General features: G+C 38.1%; 2 protein-coding genes across 2 annotated transcripts in view; one reads left to right on the top strand and one right to left on the bottom strand.

Annotated features, from left to right (window-relative positions):
* The window catches only part of slc7a14a (solute carrier family 7 member 14a), a gene marked incomplete at its 5' end in the record, with an annotated part of 28,950 nt that extends 13,880 nt beyond the window's left edge, over nucleotides 1-15,070 (top strand). The window contains 3 exons of the mRNA XM_079819259.1: nucleotides 7,007-7,215; nucleotides 9,170-10,047; nucleotides 12,741-15,070. Of these exons, the coding sequence (XP_079675385.1) occupies nucleotides 7,007-7,215; nucleotides 9,170-10,047; nucleotides 12,741-13,117 (1,464 nt within the window). The 3' untranslated portion in view covers nucleotides 13,118-15,070. The remainder of the gene's footprint in view (nucleotides 1-7,006; nucleotides 7,216-9,169; nucleotides 10,048-12,740) is intronic.
* Nucleotides 15,071-18,570: 3,500 nt separating this feature from the next.
* Nucleotides 18,571-21,350, bottom strand: cldn11a (claudin 11a). Its single transcript, XM_079819257.1, has 3 exons — nucleotides 20,880-21,350; nucleotides 20,214-20,378; nucleotides 18,571-19,819 (listed from the first exon to the last, which is right to left on the bottom strand). Exons 1-3 carry the CDS (start codon nucleotides 21,103-21,105, stop codon nucleotides 19,566-19,568), a joined length of 645 nt encoding a protein of 214 aa, XP_079675383.1. The 5' UTR covers nucleotides 21,106-21,350; the 3' UTR covers nucleotides 18,571-19,565.
* Between the last annotated feature and the right edge of the window lie 557 nt (nucleotides 21,351-21,907).

The raw sequence follows: 21,907 nt of genomic DNA, 5'->3' as shown, positions 1-21,907 counted from the left end.
ATCATGATCATGTTTCTGTGAAGAAAAGGTAAGATAAACTGATTTATAATGGTCAGATCTGACTATGTGTAAATGCAGTCAGACCAGTTGCACCTTAAGTTGCTGTTGCAGTTGTGTTTACACAATCTGCTGTATTGTGATTTTATCACACCCAGGTCCCCTGGGGCAATCTCATTAAATGATGCTGTTTATACAAGTCAGATCTGTTGTTTAGAGCATCCGGTCACCAGGTGTTTATGGTGTCATTTGAACTCTTGACCCTTTGGATCTCTGTGATGTGTGACCCCTGTAGAGTGAATGCCTCAAGTTAACATAACACACAACTTTACATTCCCAGTAAAATGACTTCCCCAATCAGGTTCCATGTAATCTGCTGCTCCCAGAGAGGAATTTGCTAACACTTGCGAGTTTCTTTGCAATGGAAAACTTGTACCTCCCCTTTCTCATTGGGCTGCAGATCAATGAAATGTAAATTATTAGGCCTTGCCTGAATTCAACCTATTCAAGTTACAACAATCAGGTTACTCATTTAACTGGGCATTGTAATTTTTCTCATTTAAATTATTGCACAAATAGAAGGTACAGAAGTTCTTTCTCTTTAGGTTTTCCTCTTCAGTTTCTTCCTTCACAATTCTGTCCTTAACCATTTATATTCTCCTTCCCATCATTTCAACACTAATAATGCTCTTGCCTCCCTACTTGCACATCCCATCTTTCTACATTCTAATCCTTCTCATACTTTCCCAACCTTCTTTCCTCTTCTAAATAATGCTGAATTATCCTGAGATTAAAACCATTTCTGGCATTTATAATATAATTTACATTATAATCATAATATAAATCATATTATATTAAAATAGTATGAATTAAATAATCATTTTATTTGCTGGTCTCAAGAGGAGTCATTTGTCCATAATAATCTGTTATCATCTCACTGATCTTTAGATTGGTCCTGCAGCTGCTGCTGTGCTGGCCTGATCATTGTGTGCACAGCAACAAGACCAACTGGAGACCAGTTATAAACTTAGTTGCTGTGAACACTCAATAAACTGCAAACACTGAGAGCACAGATCAAATTATTGCTCAATTCAAAGATTTTTGTGACTACACAATATGGAATTGGGCACAATTTTCTTGTTTTAGGCTGAGAAGTTATCAGTTGCATTCTTTGGAGAATCTATTTGCATATGAAAAGGAAGGTTTGACAAACACAGGTCTGATGGAGAAAGCCAAAGATTATCTTTGGTCTGTTACTTTTCTCAGTCTCTTCTGTGACATTAATAAACACACAAAAGTGCAGTGATTGCAAAGTCTGAAGTAAGACCATAGTAAAACGCTATATTTTATAAGACATTTATAATTGTGACATCAGACCTGAACCAGTTTTGTCCACCTTCACATTTTACACACAAAGGATTCCAGTGAGATCGTTTCAATGTTATTTTAGCTCATCGACTCACAAGATTTAATTCACAAGTTAACGTGACCATTTGTTCTTTTTCTTTGTCGCGTTGTTGCAGCAAAGCAAATTAACAAATGTAACTGGACATTTTCCTCAGAATTCAAGGTTTTAATTTACAGAGCTCTCTTGAGTACAGAAATAAAATTTCCTCTCTTGCTGCGTGTGCAAACAAGGAGAATTTTAAAGCAAGGGATATCATTTCTACTCTACGCTGTTGCTTTCATGTCCCTGATAAGCAATATGGTTGTCTTCTTTTCACGCCCCATCAGATTTATACAGTATTCAGTACTATACACTCCCAACATTTATAAAAGGCAAATAAGAATGGACTTACCATAACAGCTGAAGAAAGAGAAGAAGATCAAACCTCTCGCTTGTGGCATCCCAATATTTAGCTGAAAAGACACTCGCCACCGGGAGATCACGTCGGGGTCACCACTGTAAATTTCCATCCATTAGCCCAAAAAACGAAAACTAATGACGTGGTCAAAAGGAATTCTGCGTGTAAGCCTTTTCAGCCTTTCGGTGAAGTTCTTTTAATTTATTGATATCTTATTTTAAATCTGACTCCATTAATAATTTTATCTGACTCCAATTCTATCTGACTCCATAAAGTGTGTTACATTTAGAGTTTATCAGCTGATTTGAAGATTAGTTGCGATTTAATTTAGATCAATGATTTTTCGTAGTATCACTTATTTTCAAATATTAATATCCTCCATGGGACACGGAATCTCAAATAGGCTAAGTGTCCGGATTTTCACTTGCTCTAACGGTCACAGATTAGTCAGTTCTGATATTACAGAGGATTGCAGGGTGAACTATCTTACCTCTAAGTGAGTCACACATGTGCACTCATAATAAAACATGTAATTTTAGTGATAGTCACGAAAACTGCAACTTATAATAACAGTGGCAGGTCAGAAATCAGGTTTTCCCTCATGCATGGCTCAATGCTCCCGCTATGGAGTTCCCAGTATGGCCTGCCCTGGCAGAGAGATCTGCGGTAACTCCTACAAACCCCGCATGGACATGAATAAAATAATGATTTCAGAAAGATACAGAATAAATCAAGATTAACATTTATTTCGGCCAGACAGGAAAAGTAAATACGTAAACAAGAATCCATGGTACACAACTGATCAGCGTAAAAACATAAAACACAATTGCAAAGCAATATGAAAATAATTTAAAAGAGTCATCATGTCTGGCACATCTACATGCAGTTTGCACGGGGGGTCTGATTACAGAATATTCCCCCAGAGAGTTAGAACATCCAACCTTAAATACTCCAACTAGAACAAAAGGGCTGTAAATACTTGCAACACCCCCACCTGGTTTTGGGGGAGTGGATCAGATATCTTTGAAGAGACTACTCAAAGGAGAACTGAATTCTCATTAGTTTTCCAATCTTTCTAATACGACCAGTGACTGCAGTGAAACTGAGACCATTTTACCATTCGCACTGAGACCTTTAAAAAGACATCAAACATGAAAAGGATTAAACAATAGATTTACAAATAACATCATCACTGATATATCTGCATTTGGTGACTTGAAACCAGGACAAGGAGAGGGCAAAATGGGGAGGGGGGAGGAATGTTTGTCAGGGTGTTGTCACAGTTTCTGTGAGATCTTTTCCTCAAGATTAGTGACTGTTATTGTTCAATTGCTGAGGTATGTATCTCAGCTTTTGTCTTAGCACCAAAACCGAATCTTACACATGCCTGATATTAGCTTGAATGAATATGCAAATGAGCTCCGCCTCCACTCACTCCCACTAGATCAGAGATCCACTTGGCCATCTTTACTGTAGTAAACGCTGCACAATGGTATTGCGCTTTACAACGCTGGACACATAATGGTAATTAATATGATTAGCCTTTTGCTTGACTACGTTATCAAACAGCTAAAAATTTGTAGCTAATGTTACAAAAAACATGTTTGCGTATGCCATCTCAGTGCCTTCTAAAAGGCCATGTTAAAACAGCAGCAGAATACGGTCGTCTGTCCTGTATTTGAGTCCTTAATACGATTACGTTCACACACACACAAAAATGGTGCTATATAGCAAGTGGTTCTTTGGCTCGTAATCATAGGGGAAACACTTTAAGTGCTGTATAGCACCAAATCTTGGTGCTTCAGTGGTTCTTCAGCGGTTCTTTGGGATGACTGAGGTGCTGTATAGCACCGCTACCATATGCAGAACCTGTTAAGATATGGTGCTATATTGCACCAAAAGGGGTTCCCCTATGATTACGAGCCAAGAACCACTTTTAATGCCATTTTTTTTAGAGTGTATAGTAATTTACTGGAGTGACAACTGCTTTCTATAATCAAACTCACACCCGTAAATTTCAGGACTCATAACCGTATTCTCGGAAAACCCGCACTGTGTGAACGGAACCTTACTGTGGTGCGTTTCCCGTACAACGACGTAACGGTAACTCACTGCTTAACTACCATAGTACGTTGCATCATTGAAAATGAAATCAACTAGCTAGTCACGACTGTTTCCTGAAACCAAATTGTCGCAAATATGTCGTTCAACCATGTTGGTGAATGATGTCATGCAGGTGGTGGAGTAATAACTGCTTTTAATGAATTATTTTGAGATCGAATTCATGCTAGATTTTTTTGCTATAAATTATGGACATTAGCCTGACGTCGTCATACTCAATTCTAGTCAGAATTTGAGTCTGATACTGCTCCATTGGGCTGTGATTATGGGGCGTGTTTCAACCGAACCAGGAAAGACCTCAATTGGATAAACATACAACCAATCAGAGGAACGGAGCAACGCATAATGTTAGTTGTCAAACTTCAAAAGAACTCAACTGCACTGTGTTGCCAAGTCTGCGGGTTTTTCCATGTCCGCGGGTTGAAGCGACCCCAATTATGTGATATACAGACCCAGGAATGCGAATTTTAGCAGGCAGCCCTGCCAAAATATATACATATTTTACCCCCCAAATGCCTTTTTTCCCCCGAAAACTCTTATTTTTCTCAGTTATTTTGGTTTATTTCCAGATTCAAATAGGCTCGTCCTTACATACTAGAGCACGTCCGCACATGCGCACTCTTCAAAAAAAGTGCTTTAAATCTCGTCAAACTAAAAGACATAAATTACATTTGTATGTATTTGAGAAAAAAAAAGAGATATGGATCGAACTAAATGTCAGCTTGCTTATTTTGCTCAAGATAAGGATTTATTAAATCCACGTCATGCAAACAAGAAACTATGCTTCTAAGTCGTTCCAACCACGCAACTTTGCGATGCCGCTTGCCAATGTTCTTTGGAACTAGGGTTTTGGGAAACACCGACTGGTTGAACTATGCTCATTACGACAGAACTTGTGACCAAAGTTGGCTAACAACGCTTTTGGGAAACGCACCCCTGGACAACTAGTAGTTGTCTGTCACGTCATACAGTGCAAGAGAGCCGCTCTGCTAAGGGATTTTGTGTGGCTTCACTTACGACAGGGGTGTCCAATCCTGATCCTGGAGGTCCACTGTCCTGCAGAGTTTAGCTTCAACCCCAATTAAACACACCTGTACCAGCTAATCAAGGTCTTATTAGGCATACTAGAAACTTCCAGACAGGTGTGTTGAGGCAAGTTGGAGCTAAACTCTGCAGGACAGTGGCCCTCCAGGACCGACTTTGGACACCCCTGACTTACGGTAACTTACAGCGTTTGAGATCTGGGCCCTTATTTATTAAGCTTCTCAAAGTGCCACTTTAGTCTTAAATGCTGAGAATTCATGAAATTTACTCCTGCTTTCAAACTTAAGTATAAAAGCAAGTTATCAAATTTCTTAAAGCTAAGAACCACTCTTACTCTCCCAGTTATTTAAGACAGTTCGAGAGGTCTCTTAGTTAGGAGTTGCCATTAGGGGCTTGTGATGGCACTGAGGAGATGGAGACGTGTGCAAATCTTTTTATAAGAGGAAGAATGTTTTTGAAATGTTTAACAATGAGCAGTTAATCAAATGGTATCGTTTGGACAGAGCAGGAATCATCTTTTTACAGTGCTGGATAATGTTGGGCTGAACATTCCGCTGTTCAACTAATTCAGCAAGCAGTAGCGCTTCTTCCTCCCGCCAGTTCGGTTTTCTTTTGGAATCCATGGTGGCTGATTATTTAAAAAAATCTAGGCTATATATATAGGCAGGTCAGTTAACATCACACCAATTTAAACATTTTTATTAAGACACGGTGGAAAACGTTTTTATCTTTCATTTCAAATGTGTGTATTATAATGTCTTGTCTTGAAAATTCTTTATTATCAAATGTGTGTTGAATGTAAACTCCTCTTAGGAATTTAACAATTCAATGTGAATTTATCTGGTAATTTAAATAAGGTAGTGATTGCTTCATACCTAAGACATCATCCAAAATCCCGTTTGTGGCACAGCAAAGTCAACTCTAAGACTGACACTTAAGATTTAGTCCTACACTTCACTTAAAGTATGATTGAGATGCTTGATAACTAACTTTTAAGAGCAGCTTTGAGCCAAGAATTGTTTTACTCTTAAGTCAATTCTTCGCAGTGTTCCTGTGAGTAATTCTCAGATGACTGATAAATACGGCCCCTGAGCTGTGTGTGTCATCTGAAGATTCTTGGTCCAGTCACAGTTCTCCACCGGCTCTATGTGCTGTTTGTGTTCTATGCCTGACTCAAATGCTGCCATGCGCAAGATGCTGTAAAGAACGTGACGCGAGTGCAACAGTTAAAGAGTCCGGCTAGCGTATGTTTACAATGAAGATAAACTCGCTGCTCAATTGGACTCTTGTTGTGTCACAAGCATTAAGATTTTTTAAGTTTTATGGACTTCGCCATCTTTGATATTACTTTGGTCACTGTTGCTATGGTTACTGGAAAGAGAATACAGGCTTGACTCTCGTTGCATGTTCATACAGACAGTATTTGAGACGCTACTGTAAGTTGCTGTGTGAACGGGTCTTTGAGACTCAAACTTGTCATAAATGCGGTTGTCAATCCCAAAAATTGTAGCCAAAATAAGAATCCTTAGAAACGCTTTGAATAACTTAGAGCGTCAGTGGAGAAAGGCATATAGTTCATCATAACATTGTAATATACATCATATAATTCACACACTATATTGCTAAATGTACTCGATTTTTTCATATCAACAGAAAATATATACTGGGATAACCTGGCTTCTCTTGAGACTCCCCTGCTTCACAGCAAAGTAATGATGATATTCTAAAGCCCGCCCGCACATTGACGTGATTGGTTACAAGGTAGTTTGTGACGTAAGAAACACAGGCGATTTCAAACCGTGTTTTTGAGACTTTGGTTCACTGCAGTTTTAAGAAGAAAAAAAAACTCAGCAATGGTGACTTATGAATTAGCACATGGTTTGTCTTAAAGCATATTAAAGAACCCCACATAGACATCTAAACAACATTAAAAACTTGATTTTCACCACAGGTGGTCTTTAAAGGCACAGCAGCAAAAAAAACCTCAAAAAAATATTTTATGGTCAATGAATCACACTTTGTTTCTTCCTCTCTCACAGGTGAGTGTGATCCTCACCCTGATGGTCCCTTACAACGAAATTGACACAGATGCTCCTCTGATGGAAATGTTTTCTCTACATGGCTTCCAAACTGCCAAATACATAGTGGCCATCGGCTCCATCGCCGGACTGACAGTCAGTTTGTTGGGCTCTCTTTTCCCATTGCCGAGAGTCATCTACGCCATGGCAGGAGATGGTTTGCTCTTCAGGTACTATAAAACGAAATCACAAAAAAGTAATCACAGGATCAAATAATGATGCTTCCTAATGCATCCGTCTCCATTATACATGGCAAATGATTCAAATGTCATTAAATATCATTCTCTGCTGGAGAAATAAGCTACTGCCATTATGCAGTCTCAAAAGAAATGCTACTTAGGGCCCTGACATTTAATATCAAAGCCAGTATAATGGGTATGTGGTAGACTTTGATAAAAATTAATTTTTAGATGACTCACCCTGTTTACACATGGTAAACACCCATCACATGTGTTCAGAAGTTGTCAGACAAGATACATTGCCATTTATACTTGGTAGTAACATCTCTCAAAGCATCTCGACTACCTGTAATAAATGATTTTCAACTGTGCTTCACATAATTGCTACTACATACACAGATCAGGCATAACATTATGAAGTGAATAACACTGATTATCTCTTCATCACGGCACCTGTTAGTGGGTGGGATATAATAGGCAGCAAGTGAACATTTTGTCCTCAAAGTTGATGTGTTAGAAGCAGAAAATTGGGCAAGCGTAAGGATTTGAGCGAGTTTGACAAGGGCCAAATTGTGATGGCTAGATGACTGGGTCAGAGCATCTCCAAAACTGCAGCTCTTGTGGATGTTACTTTGATACTTTACTTTGAAATGGTATTCCCTGGTGGGTGTGGTTTTAGGAGCACAACAACGAGTTTGAGGTGTTGACTTGGCCTCCAAATTCCCCAGATCTCAATCCAATCGAGCATCTGTAGGATGTGCTGAACAAACAAGTCGGGTCCATGGACGCCCCAACTTGCAACTTACAGGGCTAATATTACAATATTAGGAAGGTGGTCATAATGTTATGCCTGATCAGCGTATACTACTGTTCAAAAGTTTTGGGTTATTTTGAAATAATGTTATGCTCACCAAGGCTGCATTCATAATTACAGTAAAAATAGTAAGATTGTGAAATGTTAATACAATTAAATTCAATCTTGATTGCTAAATCTATGTTGAAAACAATTCTGCTGCTTGATATTTTTTTCTGCATTCGTTGATGAATAGAAAGTTCAAAGGAAGAGCATTTATTTTAAATAGATATTTTGGTTACACTTTATTTTAAGGTGTCGTTGTTACAGTGTAATTATATATTTAAGTACTGAGTAATATTCATTAATAATGTACTTATGAATTTATTATGTACTTACTATAGGGTTAGGATTAGGATTTGGTCGAGGGTTAGTTGCATGTAATTATGCATATTTTACTGTTATTACTATGGTAAGTACATGTAACGTGTAACAAGGACACTGTAAAGTAAGTGTTAGGTTTTTTGTAACATACATGTCTTTACTCTCACTTTAAATCCATTTAGTGCATCCTTGCTAAATAAAAGTATTTGTTTCTTAAAAAAAACTGGCCCCACTTTATATTAGGTGGCCTTAAGTACTATGTACTTACATCAAAAAATAAGTACAATGTACTTACTGTGTTCAAATTGTATTGTAAATCACCTTTGCTGATATTGAGGTGGGATACGGGTAGAGTTAGGGACAGGTGTGGTGGTATGGTAAGTTTAAGGGTAGGGTTAGGTGTTAGGGAAGTGTCAACTTTGTAATTACAAATGTAACTACAGAAATTAATTACAGACGTAATTACATGCAGGTATTTTTTTAAATGTAAGTACAATGTAAAAACATGTATGTACACAATAAGTGCATTGTATCAAATGATTAATTAAAATGTTAGTACATAGTAGTTAAGGCCACCTAATATAAAGTGGGTCCAAAAAACGTTTGAACGGTACTGTATAAATGTACTTTTCTAGCCACACATATCTGACAGAGTTTAAAACTTTTGTTTTAGTGCATCTGGTTTCAAGTGTCAGGGTGGGATTAGCCTCACCACATCCAAATTCAGTTTCGACCCCATTTACGCCTGTATATATCTGTGTGTTGCAGGTTCCTGGCCAATGTGAGCACGTACACAGAGACTCCTGCAGTGGCCTGTGTGGTGTCTGGGTTCCTCTCTGCCCTCTTGGCTTTGCTCGTCAGTCTGAGGGACCTGATCGAGATGATGTCCATTGGTACTCTGCTAGCCTACACGCTAGTGTCAGTGTGTGTGCTACTGCTGCGTTACCAGCCCGAAGGAGACATCCACGGATTCGTCAACTTCCTCTCCGAGCAGAACGCGAAGCGTAAGGAGGGGGTGCTGGCCGAGTGCGAGAAGGAAGCCTGCTCGCCGATTAGTGAGGGGGATGATTTTGGAGGAGCTTCCACAAACACCTGCGGAGCCAAGAACCTGCCATCTCTGGGAGACAACGAGATGCTGATTGGTAAGCCTGACAAATCCACCTACACTGCCAGTCACCCCAACTACGGCACCGTGGACATGTCCTCAGGCATTGAGTCAGATGAGTCGGACAGTGCGTACCTGCTGAAGCTGAAGAAGCTGCTGGGGCCTCGCTATTACACCATGCGCATTCGGCTCGGCCTGCCGGGCAAGATGGACCGGCCCACTGTGGCCACCGGCCGTGTCGTCACTCGCTGCGTCATTCTGCTCTTCATCCTCATCTTCTGCTTCTGCTCCCTCATCATCTTCGGGTCAGGTCAGATCGCTGATGGCCAGTGGTGGGCCGTGCTGCTGCTGGTGCTGCTGATGCTGGTCCTCACGCTCTTGATCTTCATCATCATCCAGCAGCCGGAGAACCCCAAGCGCCTGCCCTACATGGCTCCCTGCGTTCCCTTCGTCCCGGCCTCTGCCATGCTTGTAAACATTTACCTCATGCTCAAGCTCTCCACCATCACATGGATCCGATTTGGCGTATGGTGCTTTGTGGGTGAGTTTCAATATTATTTCAAATGGGCATGTTGATACAGGCAGCATCTTATTTACATGGGTCATTCCTGAAATGCATGGTGGTTTCATATACCGTTCAAAAAAAATTAACTAATTAATCGCATTTTTTCTGTAATTAATCGTGATTAATCGCAAGTTTTTAATATTTTAAGTTTTTAATATTTTGATATTGTAATAATTTCAGTTACTCTACAAATTAATGTATAAACAATTAAAAGACAGCATATTTTAAATGTGTTGTATTGTCATCTTTTTATGAATGAAGGCCAGTATCACTGATACTCTCTATGAAACATTAATGACGTTACATTACAGTATAACTGAAAGCTCCCAATTTCAACATTTATTAGGCTTTAAAAAAACAACTTTTAATTTAAGTGAACTTAAATCAATCTTTACATAAACCAAAAATAATAAATGTTATATTTACACATGGCCTTCCCTGTTATACATATACATAAATGTAATAGTTATCAAACACCTTTCTTAACTGCATAAATAATAAATTAAATATAGATTAATCATCATTAAAGCTACAATTTTCTCTGTTCCCGTTGTTCTGTGATGAACATTAATGACAGGCATCATCAGTGCTCCTGTCACTTTAAGAACAGCTGCGGATCTCACGCGCTGTCCCGCGCATCTCATTTCCTCAACTCTTTAAGTTCATTTAAGACGTTATTTAACTAATTTAAGACTCCTAATATGAGAACACTCAAAATCATCTGTGTTATTGTTTGTTCAAGAGCAAAAGAGAACTCGATGTGAGCAGGATATATATATACTTTTGATGAAGCTGAATAAAAAATACAAAATTATATATATATATATATATATATATATATATATATATATATATATATATATATATATATATATATATATATATATATATATATATATATATATATATATATATATATATAGTGTATTTTTTATTCAGCTTCATCAAAAGTGACTGTAAAGCCATTTATAATGTTACAGAAGATTTATTTTTAAAATAATTCCTTAATTTTTTTTTCTCGGTTTCCACAAAAATATTAATCAGCTCAACTGTTTTTACCATTGATAATAATAATACATGTTTTTGAGCACTAAATAAGCATATTAAAATAATTTCTGAAATTGAAAAATTAATAATTAAAATATTTATTTTATTTAATAATAAAACATTATAAAAAGTAATTACTTTATTTTAATCATTAAAATAAAATTTAAAATATATTAAAGTACAAAACATTTACTTTATTTACTTGTAATAATATTTCACAATATTAAATTTTTTGTGGGTTTTTTTATACTGTTTTTGATCAAATAAATGTAGTCTTTTGGTGAGCATTCTTTCAAAAACATTAAAAAATCTTAATAATAAAAAAATGTATCCCTTACTCTTGAACAGTAGTGTAGTTTCATGTTTGTTCTAAATATTGCCTATATAAGTATTAAACATTGAATGACCATGGACTTTGAATGACCATGGACTGAATTTTATAGAATTCTAAATGATATAATAAATTGGCAAATTAATGAAAAATATTGCTTGTGAAGTGATTCTTCATTTTTGTTCCCCGTTACCCAATTGAAATTTTTCAAACTAAATTTTAACTATGGTTTTAATTGGTAATCAGTGTATTGTTTTTGTGTTCTCAATGCATTTTACGTTTTTTCAGTGTAGTATTCCTAAAAAAGGGAGTTCCCTTATGGCATCATCCTACAGGAAGTGACATCATATCTGTAATTATCACTAAATAATTTGAATGAATTCTATTATTTATTTATTGTGATATTGGTTGTTTTGTCTTAATTTTACTTTCTATCCTGCTTGGTGGAATGTTTCTTAAATCGCTATGATATCATATCACAGTTTTCAAAGATACTTATAAAAATCAAAATGCTAATATTAGTTCTTGACTTTCATCCTGTAAGGTTCAGTCCTGACTCCTGTTCATTTTTTGCCATTGTGTAAATAATAAATGTATAATTAATAAAGTTTAAGTTCTGGAGCTTGACCAGAGTATATTTCAGAAAGTAAACCCTTTTTTAAAGTCACCATGAAATCAAAATTATTATTTGTATATGTAATATTGTAGTGTTTATTATAAATTATTTATCTGTGCGCTTCATTATAAAAAAAAAAGTGCCCTCATAATCTTTAATAAAAAATGTTAACCTTCCCTCCCCCCTTGAAATGACTTCTCTTGTCTTCCTGTCATGTGCTATGGCAAGAGAGCATGGCTAAAGCATTCTGTCTCGTTTCTGCCTCTATTTTGGTAGCAACGCCCAACGATCCAATCAATTTCCGAACGACATAATCAAGCCCCATCCTTCTTTTTTTCCCTTGGACATCACAATAGGGGGGAAAAAAGAACAAACCCAAATCTTCTGTTTCATGCCGACTTTAAAGAAATTCTTCCTTAAATGACAACACAATCATACAAATTTCCTGTTTCAAAACTATTGCATGACAGGAATGACCCAAATGTTCCTCTCTCTTATATGAGACTAATGTCTCCACTGTCAATCATTTGCTGTGTCTTTTGATGTTTCTTTTGTCAACGATGAATTGAGTTAAATTTTTGATGAGCGAGGGGAAAACACTGATCACTTACATTTGTGCATTAGCTTACGCACGTGTGCACTGTTTGTGTCGTCTCTTTGTGTTCGTCTCTGCAGGTGTTTTGATCTACTTCGGCTATGGCATGTGGAACAGCACCCTAGAGATCACGGCGCGCGAGGAGGAAGCCCACGCTAGCACATACCAGCGCTACGACGTGGGCGTGGATGACAGCTTTGCAGTGGATGATGATCTGTACCCTTCTGGAGATGGAGGGCCATACCAAAGCTGGGGTTCCCATGAGGGCAGAGGTGGGCACCAGAAACAGCAACACCAGAAGCAGAGCGAGCCTCAGCCTGACGGCCTGGACAGGGTGGACAACCACAGGACCTCCTCTTCCACCTCACACAGCAGGGCCAAAAGCAAAGCTGGCAAACCCAGTCCGGGCTTTGAGGCGCTGGTGGTCGACGATGATTTGGACGATCCTTTGGAATGAGAATGTAATCTGAATGTACTCGTCTGCCAACAACTGCAGAACCCTTGGGCTAGGTTGTTAGTCTCGGCAATGAGTTTTAATTTGAATTCCTTTTCCTTCATTTGCAGCCCCTTTTCACGACTGATAGGATAATGAGAACGATTAGGATGGGATTTAACTTTTAGAAGGCTTTTGATCTTATTTCTTTTGACCAATCAATTTAACAGTTTTAAATTCATTCTCATTATAGTCATTTTACTGAACTCTTCAGCACTTAAATATGTTTGTTTCACTTGAAAGCAACAGTCCCTTCGACCAAATTACAGTAACTAGCATGACATTTATTAACCGGCGTGTAGTTTATTACTGCCCTGTTAGTTATCACAGTCCCACAGCTGTTCCCAATACGAGCATCTTTCAGCTGTCGGGACGAGGTCACGCCTCGACACTCTCTTTATGTGGGGTTGATATAAAACCAGCTGAAAAATTCCCATGTGAAGCCCTTAAAGCGATTTGCACAGTTCAGTTATTTCAGTAAGCAGCTGTTTTCCTTAATACATTCTATTATCGCATACAAAAGGGTTAGTTTGAGAAGCAAAGATAGATGATAGCCATAAAATGCGATGGGGAATATGAAAAATAGTTACGCCCCACAGAATCAAAGGCCTCATTCTCTTCCGCTCAAACATCTAGCCCAAGTGAGGTTTTGGACCGTAGGTTGTCACAAATAGTAATTGGATCTTTGCTTGCAATAGTGCCTTCATCTGTCAGTGTGTGCTTTAAATATGGCCATCAAGATGTCCATGCTTGTTTGTTTGTCATTTCTGTTGATGTCGACATATCCATGGGTTTGTTTTCCCGCTGAAGGTGCCTGTCAGCCGTCACGTGTCCGTCCGACCATCCATTCATCCTATGTGCCAGTGACTCCGCTTCATCCTTGCAAGCAGGCCGCTCTGTGTAAATACCGACGGTGTGACCACAGTACGATTTGTGTCTCTCGGCTGGTCAGTGTGTACGTTGAAGAAAAAAAAAGAAGGAGAAGTGATTTAGGAAAACAGAGGGTAAGGGACGGAAATTTGCATGTGGTGGAGAGCGTCTTGTGAATTTCTTTATCTGGATGTGCTCTTCTGCTGTTCCCTCCTCCCATAATTCACGTGGCGTTAAACCAATCTGTCCAGTCCAACTCTATCTGTGCTACAGCTCTGCCAGCTGAAAACAAAAAACAACCAAGCCAGGCCTCAAATCCACAGGTGTTCAAAACACACTGAGCACATCATGCCATATTGCTTTAAATGTGTCTCCCCTCTTGTGTTTGTGACAAATATTTAAAAGAAAATGCCATAAATGATTCGCAGGCTGTATCCTTAGAGTCCCATTCGCTCTCTAAGCGTATAGAGCTTCATTTTGGGGCCTGGGTTGGTTTCGTTCCTTGCATCTGGTCTATGATGTGATTCTTTGTCGCCGTGGCATTTTGCTGAATGTGTAGCATGTTCAGACGTACGGGGCCCAGAGTCAAACTATGTTCGTGAGTATTTGCATGTGTGGTGACCGTCGAAAGACTTGATGTAACTCTCAAATGTAGCATTCTGAGAGACGAGGGTAGCAGCCTGCCCACCGTACACCCCTGGAACCCTCCTCGTCCTGAGTGGCCTCTGTTTACAAAGCAAGCCAAAGTCTGCATCCTTCGTTTACTGCATCAGACAAAAGACACAATTTTACTTCTGTAGAGTAGAACACCATATAACAGTGTGGAGACGCGAGATATCGAAGAGAAGTATTTTTTTACAGGCATTTCATACCTTCAGGTTCTCTGTTGGGGTAGCGTAGTTTTGTGGGCTCTCTTACGGTTCAGCAGAACTTCTGAAGAAAAGTGGCGAAAGCATATATTTTTGACGGCCTCTTTCTAGACTAAAACACATAACTGGAGACGTTTGATTTTGATTTAGTAGTTTTGATTTCATTTAATATTAGAACATGAGAATAGGCTTAAAGGGTTAGTTCACCCAAAAATGAAAATTCTGTCATTAATTACTCACCCTCATGTCGTTGGACACCCGTAAGACCTCCGTTCATATTCGGAACACAAATGAAGATATTTTAGTGTAAAGCTGATGGCTGAGAAAGGCTTCACACAGGCCTCCATTGGCATTCAGTACATTGACACTTCCAAGATCCATGAAAGGCACTTAAAACGTCGTTACAAAGTCTATCTCACCACAGTGGCTCTACAATAATCATACAATGCGACGACAATAGTTTTTGTGCGCAAAAAAAAATCAAAATAACACCTTTATCCAACTTGTTCTTGTCTTCCGTGTGCGCCTCCACGACGCATGCGCGAGAATATGACGTAGCGCCGGTGTTCGGGAATCGATGAAATACACACTTAAGCTCCATTTTGAGCACTACGCCGAGACCTAAAGCACGATCAATGTAGAATCCAACAGCTTAGACACGCGCGTCTTCCTCTGCTCGTAAACAAATCGCTTCTGGGTCATATGTCCGAACGCCGGATCTGCGTCATATTCTCGCGCATGCGTCGTGGAGGCGCACACGGAAGACAAGAACAAGTTGGATAAAGGTGTTATTTTGATTTTTTTTTGCGCACAAAAACTATTGTCGTCGCATTGTATGATTATTGTAGAGCCACTGTGGTGAGATAGACTTTGTAACGACGTTTTAAGTGCCTTTCATGGATCTTGGAAGTGTCAATGTACTGAATGCCAATGGAGGCCTGTGTGAAGCCTTTCTCAGCCATCAGCTTTCAACTAAAATATCTTCATTTGTGTTCCGAATATGAACGGAGGTCTTACGGGTGTCCAACGACATGAGGGTGAGTAATTAATGACAGAATTTTCATTTTTGGGTGAACTAACCCTTTAAGAAGGGTGAGGTTTTAAAGGAATAGTTCACTCAAAGATGAACATTTTGTCATCATTTATTCACTCTCATGCTGCTCCAAACCTGTAAGATATTTTGAAATATGCCTCAGTGTTTTTGTCTATAGAATGGAAGACGTTGACAAAACCTACAAAAATGTTTTTTGTGTTAAGCAGACGTCATTCATGTTTGGAGCGACATATGACAAATGATGACAGAGTTTTCATTTGTGGGTGAACTACCCCTTTAAGTACAGAACTATTTTATTAAAAATCTATCTGAGAGAAAAAAAAAACTCGAAATGTTTCCACTGTTGCTTTTAAAGTCAGCTACTATTTGTTATTTGTCTTTGAGAAAAGGTACAGTGTTTGTACTTTGTGAACTATCTTTCCTGCTATCATAGTTTGTTCGGTATCTGTTCAGGAAATGTGGAGATTGGCTTCCCTTGCAAATCTGATCTTTGTTTCTTCTGTATATTTTGGTATGAAGTGGATGTATTCTGGTTTCAATGATTTTTTGAAAGAATCTATTTATTGTTTCTTCTACTTGTGGTTTTGCTCTCCCGTTGCACTGTGTAATGAGATGTTAATATTGCTTCCATGCAACAATGAAAGTCATTTATTGCAGATCAGATAAGCGTGACTCTTGCTTTTCCTTTCGCTTTAAGGCTGTCTCACACAACCCGAAATCAGAAGTAATAAAAATCCTCACATGGGTGGCTTGTGTGTAAGCAGGCCCGCTCTGTTTCCTGTGGGGTGGAGCGGTGAGCCTAGAATAACAACGATCCGAGGGTCGTACCTGAGCACAAAACAAACATGGTCATACTGGGAGGGGCGCCGCTGGCTATGCAGAGGAATGAGACGAACAGATCGAGACGTACTGCTCCATTTTCATTGCTGCAATGGTGGTCGATGTGGTACAATATGGTTTGGAGATCTCAAAGCATGTTGTTATGTTCAATTCATACAGTTCAGACCCTTCTGTCTGTATGGGGCAGACATCGACACAACCAGAAGCACACTCCTTTTGTGGGAGGGTCTTCATAAGTGTTATTCCTATGAGGCACTCATAGGACGCCATTTGTGTCATCTGTCATCAGCCTGAATCAAACTTAAATGTGACGTCCTTATATTGTATGTCATCTGTTTGGGGGGGAAGCCTCCTCTTTTCCTGATGCAAAATATCCTGGTGCTAATCCTGGATGAGAGGAAAATGGTAAATGGTTATATTTTCCTCTATGTAAATAGTATGCACTTTTATGCTTATGCAATACCCAGTAGTTGCTATAATACTCATAGGCTACTACTTGCGTTAAAGATAATCCTTATGCAACAGGTGACATTAACCAAATAATCAGACATTTCCTCTAAGAGGCGTGTTTTCAGAACATTCTGGAAACTGCTGAATTTTCTGGTCAGTTCAAGGTCAGTCTTGTACTGTGAGATTTGAATCAGTAACAATTTGTACTGGAGTATCAGGTAACAAATATACATTTTTGTCAATTTTATGCTCGGTAGTATCGGTTTTCCAAGGAAAAAACAGACGAGCTGAAACTAGTTGCTGTATTTCCACATTAGAATATGATTACTTTGATTTATTTTGACTAGTAAATGACTGTCATATGTTTGTTCAAATGGAGATACTTTCCCAAATTATACAAAGAACATTAGAGGGTCATGAAATGTTTACTTTTTTGAGCAAAATTGGCCATGGAAAGAAACTGTTGACATGTATATGAGCGCTGTAGTTCCCCAAAAAAAAGTCACATCCTACTGATAACATATTACAAATCCAATGTCATGAACAGTCACGTCCCCTCTCACAAATGGGTTCGCACTTTTTGTAATTGTGTCTTGTATGCAATCGGTTCGCTGATGTTAGCACTGCTCCAGCCTGCTGTATTGTACAACAGGGTTTCTTATTAAATATATTACATGATTTTATTATTTGAATGTGCTTAACGAATTATCAAAGGTGATAGATTTATAAAGCTAGCAGGCTAACAGGTTAGTGGTATGCTAAGCTAGTATGCTATAAAGAATGAGAAATCTTTAATTTCACAGTCTATAGTTTTGTGAAATCATAAGCAACATAACTTTAAAGATAATTGCGTTCATATTCACATTTAAAACAAAATATCATAAGCCAAGTGTGTATGTTTTCTAACTAGGCACTCTACGCGGGGGACTCATTTGCTCATGACACCGGATTACCAAAATATCCCAAAAATGCCTAAATGATCTATAGTACTTCCCTCTTCAAATAATTTCTATAATGTGCAACATCATTTTAATGTCTCAAAAATGTGTTTCATGACCCTTTAAAAAGGAAATGCTAAACCTTTTTTTCCTTTAAGTTATGAACATAGGAAGGCTGGATTAACATCATGACATTTCAACTTCCTGTTTCCTGCTACTTCAGGTCAATTTCTGGTCAGTACTTTAGGTCAGTAGTACTGAAGAGACCAATGCATATTTTCATTGAATTTCCTCTTCCCCAAACTACCTCTAACCAAAGACTGAACGGTTAAGACCGACAAATAAGAAGCAATATTTGACATCTAAAGAGCACCCTTTAGAGGATAAATCATACTGTAGTGATTCAATATGCTGTTTATTTTTCACATAATGTGCAAAAACATTCACATGTTGCTCATATCCCCAGTATTAAGCCATTTTGACTGTACACTGACTGTAAATACGTGTGTAACAGGAAGCATTCAGTGCAAGGACCCCAACCCAAGAACAAAAACGGAAACTTGTTGCAACCAGAGTATAAATCTTCCTTTACAGCTGATTGCGACCGTTAACCTTTAATCAGTGCTGTCTGCCAGTCATTGTTGCCTATTGGTCGTAATGGGACGAGCTTCTCGTCTGAGAAAGAGAAATTGATACACGTACATGTCTTGGGTGCCTGAATTGTATGTGCGTCTCTCGAGTGCTTTTAGTGAGAATGAATGAGAGGTTCAAGGATGATGCACTGCACCTGCCCAGCATCTGACACCAGACGCCGTGTGCTTGACAATATACAGTCCCGCGGAGAGCAATTCCGCTCATTTCACCAGCATAGAGGGTTTTATTTATAAAAATGACATTACCTATAATCAAAAAACACTTTCACAGGCATTTTCAAATGGACAACATTGTTTATTACAAAAAAAAAAACATAATAAAAACTGCATACAAGTATTACAATAAATAATATTGCTAAATGGTTACTGCTTTGGTCCAATTTGGTTTGGGCGGCTGTTCTGAAATGAATCAAAATGAAAACAGACTGAAACAAATGGAAAGATTTAGAATGAAAACATCATTTGTAATAGTGTTAGTATTCATATAACAATGCAAAAACCCATTTCCCACTACAAAAAATAGGACTTAAAATGGCACATTGTACTGAAGAGACTTTGAACAGTAAATCCTTCAGTGCGGTTACTTCTGGTCGACTAACCCTCAAAGGGTTAGAGTTCAGCTGTACCATAACTATCCAAAGAGTCACCACTGTAGATAGAGACATGGTTTAACACAAGAAACAGTGGAGAAAGAGAGGAAAGAGAGTGGAATTCTGATGGGAGCAGTAATCCCGTGGCTCACACGTGAGCACTTTTGGCGTGGTTAGTGGAGGCGGGGCCAGGGGCCGGGCCCTGTTTGGAGTAGTAGAATCGGTTTTTGTCAGTGTATGTAGCAGGGGTGTCCGCCGAACAGCAGGTGATCATACAGCCTCCCAGCAAACAAAGTGCAGTTCCCACCCAGCCCGAATACAGGGAGAAGCCAAAGGACATCAATCCTCTCTCGCGATGGGCCCCGATGGGAAACCACACAGTGGAGACGATGCCACAAAAGGCTGAGGAAGAAAAGACACACTATTAGCATTAAACGATTATTTTAGTATTCTGGTTATATTTTCCATTAAGACCATAATGTAAGTTGGAGAGCTAGAACGATACACTCAAAGGGTTAAGCACCTGACTCAGGTTTAACTAATACAAAGGAAATCTGGCTATTAGATGAGCACATTTAAGGCTAATTAGAAATAGATCGCTCACTCTTCCTCCCAGAGGGCCCATTTTAATCACCACTAAACTCTAAGTCCAATTACTAGAAATAATGCATTTTCTCTATGGGAACTGTAGGCCTATATCTGCACATCTAGGCCTAATTTACATATCAATGAGTAGACGTGTTAGTGTAGCCTACTTTTTCTGAACTTAATTTAAGAAATACAAATATGGGCTTACCAATCAGCACTATTAGGACTCCCCCGAACACTGATCGTTTGTTCTTGGCGCTTTCTGGTTCACTTCCGAGGTTAATACAGGACATGGACATGAGCACGAGCGCTACAGCAGGCAATCCGAGAATCGATGCTGTGACCATTAGCGCTCGAGACGTCTGGATGTACGCTTGAAAAAAAGAACAGAATCATTTTATTCTCGATTTCATGGTAATATAGTAATAAAACAACTCCATTAACTATATTGTTATTTTATCATTTATATTTGCATGAGTAAAACATATTTATAAAAATAGCTTTTGCATACATTACATATTTAGCCTAAAAATATTTTATAGGCTAAATAATGTAAAAATACTATATGGTTTTTATTAGCTACATTCTATATGAAAATATAATTTTATATAATATTTATATATAGAGATATTATAAATGTAATCAGATTTCAGAATAAATACGTTTTAATATATTAAAAGGATCAAATAGCCTATTACATATTTATTTCATTGTTGATATATTTCAATTAATTTAATAACGTATGCTGCTTATGTATTAAATAATGGGAACGGAGTGTTATAGAGTTTTCATCTTTTTAAAAAACCCTAAAAGAAACTGCAAAATTATATATTTTATATATTTTTATAAATGTAGGCTATTATTCCACACGTACCTGGTAACTCGAGAATCTGCGTGAGTGTGATGCAGTGATAAAGCGCAGTTGAGATCACACAGTCTGCCCACAACCCTTTGGCCTCCAGTTCATCCATCTTCTTACAGGTGTTCATGTGATATTTACAGGTCACTACCCATTCATTAGTGGCAGTGGCGATGATAAGCCCAATCCAACCAAGGAAACTCATCACAAAACCCGTGAACTGTAAGCAAGTATTTGCCATGGTGCGTACAGTGTGCGCAAAAAAATGTGTCCAACTGAAGAAAAAGTCCTCTTGAAATAGATGATAATCTAAAGCCAGACAGGATACTTTCTCGGAATTTATAGGTGGTAAAATCCAGATATGTTAATCCATTGCGTAAAAATCATGATGAGTAGTAGATCCTTATGGAGCGCAGTATTCCAAGCTAATAGAATAGAGTACCGTTAGCAGAGCTTTTATAGTGGAACTAAAGACACAAAAGAACTGTCAGCCAATCACATGAGTAGAGACACTTCCCAAGGTAACTCCTTATCTCTTGTTTTTCACTCTCCTATTTTATTTTCTCCTTTCACGTCCATTGTCTGTAATGTTATAGTAAATTATACGTAGCTATATAATGTGTAAAATTGACAAATTATTATTATTATTATTATTTTTTACAAATTACTCATAACTTCACTACTACAGCTTAGAGTAATATTTGCTCAAGTGGCTTTAATAAAAGTGCAGCACCTCGGATCTTTGTTATTTGCTGCCCTCTGGCGGTTAAATTCTTATTCATTATTAATTTATTCATTTTTGATACAAAAATGTATCAAGAAATTATAGGCTATTGATAATAAATATATTCAAATGTAAATTTTAAATTGTAGTATATCAATTGAATATAAAATATATAATTAAAATACATTTTCACAAGAATAAAACAGAATCTTTTACAATCTGCTGTTTTGACGGTTAAAATAAATAAAAAGCTATTTTATATTTAGAAGGAGTGTAACGGTACACAAAACTGACGGTTCGGTACATACCTCGATTTTGA

This window comes from Gobio gobio (genome assembly GCF_949357685.1).
Source record: "Gobio gobio genome assembly, chromosome: 6".
NCBI classification, from domain to species: Eukaryota; Metazoa; Chordata; class Actinopteri; order Cypriniformes; family Gobionidae; genus Gobio; species Gobio gobio.
This window is presented reverse-complemented; position numbering and strand designations above follow the sequence as displayed.

Coding starts and splice junctions, on each gene's coding strand:
- cldn11a (XM_079819257.1), bottom strand. CDS start 21,105: ATGGCAAATACTTGCTTACAGTTCACGGGTTTTGTGATGAGTTTCCTT. Junction 20,379..20,879: donor GCAGATTCTCGAGTTACCAG/GTACGTGTGGAA, acceptor CTTTTTTTCAAG/CGTACATCCAGACGTCTCGA. Junction 19,820..20,213: donor AGTCCTAATAGTGCTGATTG/GTAAGCCCATAT, acceptor TTTCTTCCTCAG/CCTTTTGTGGCATCGTCTCC.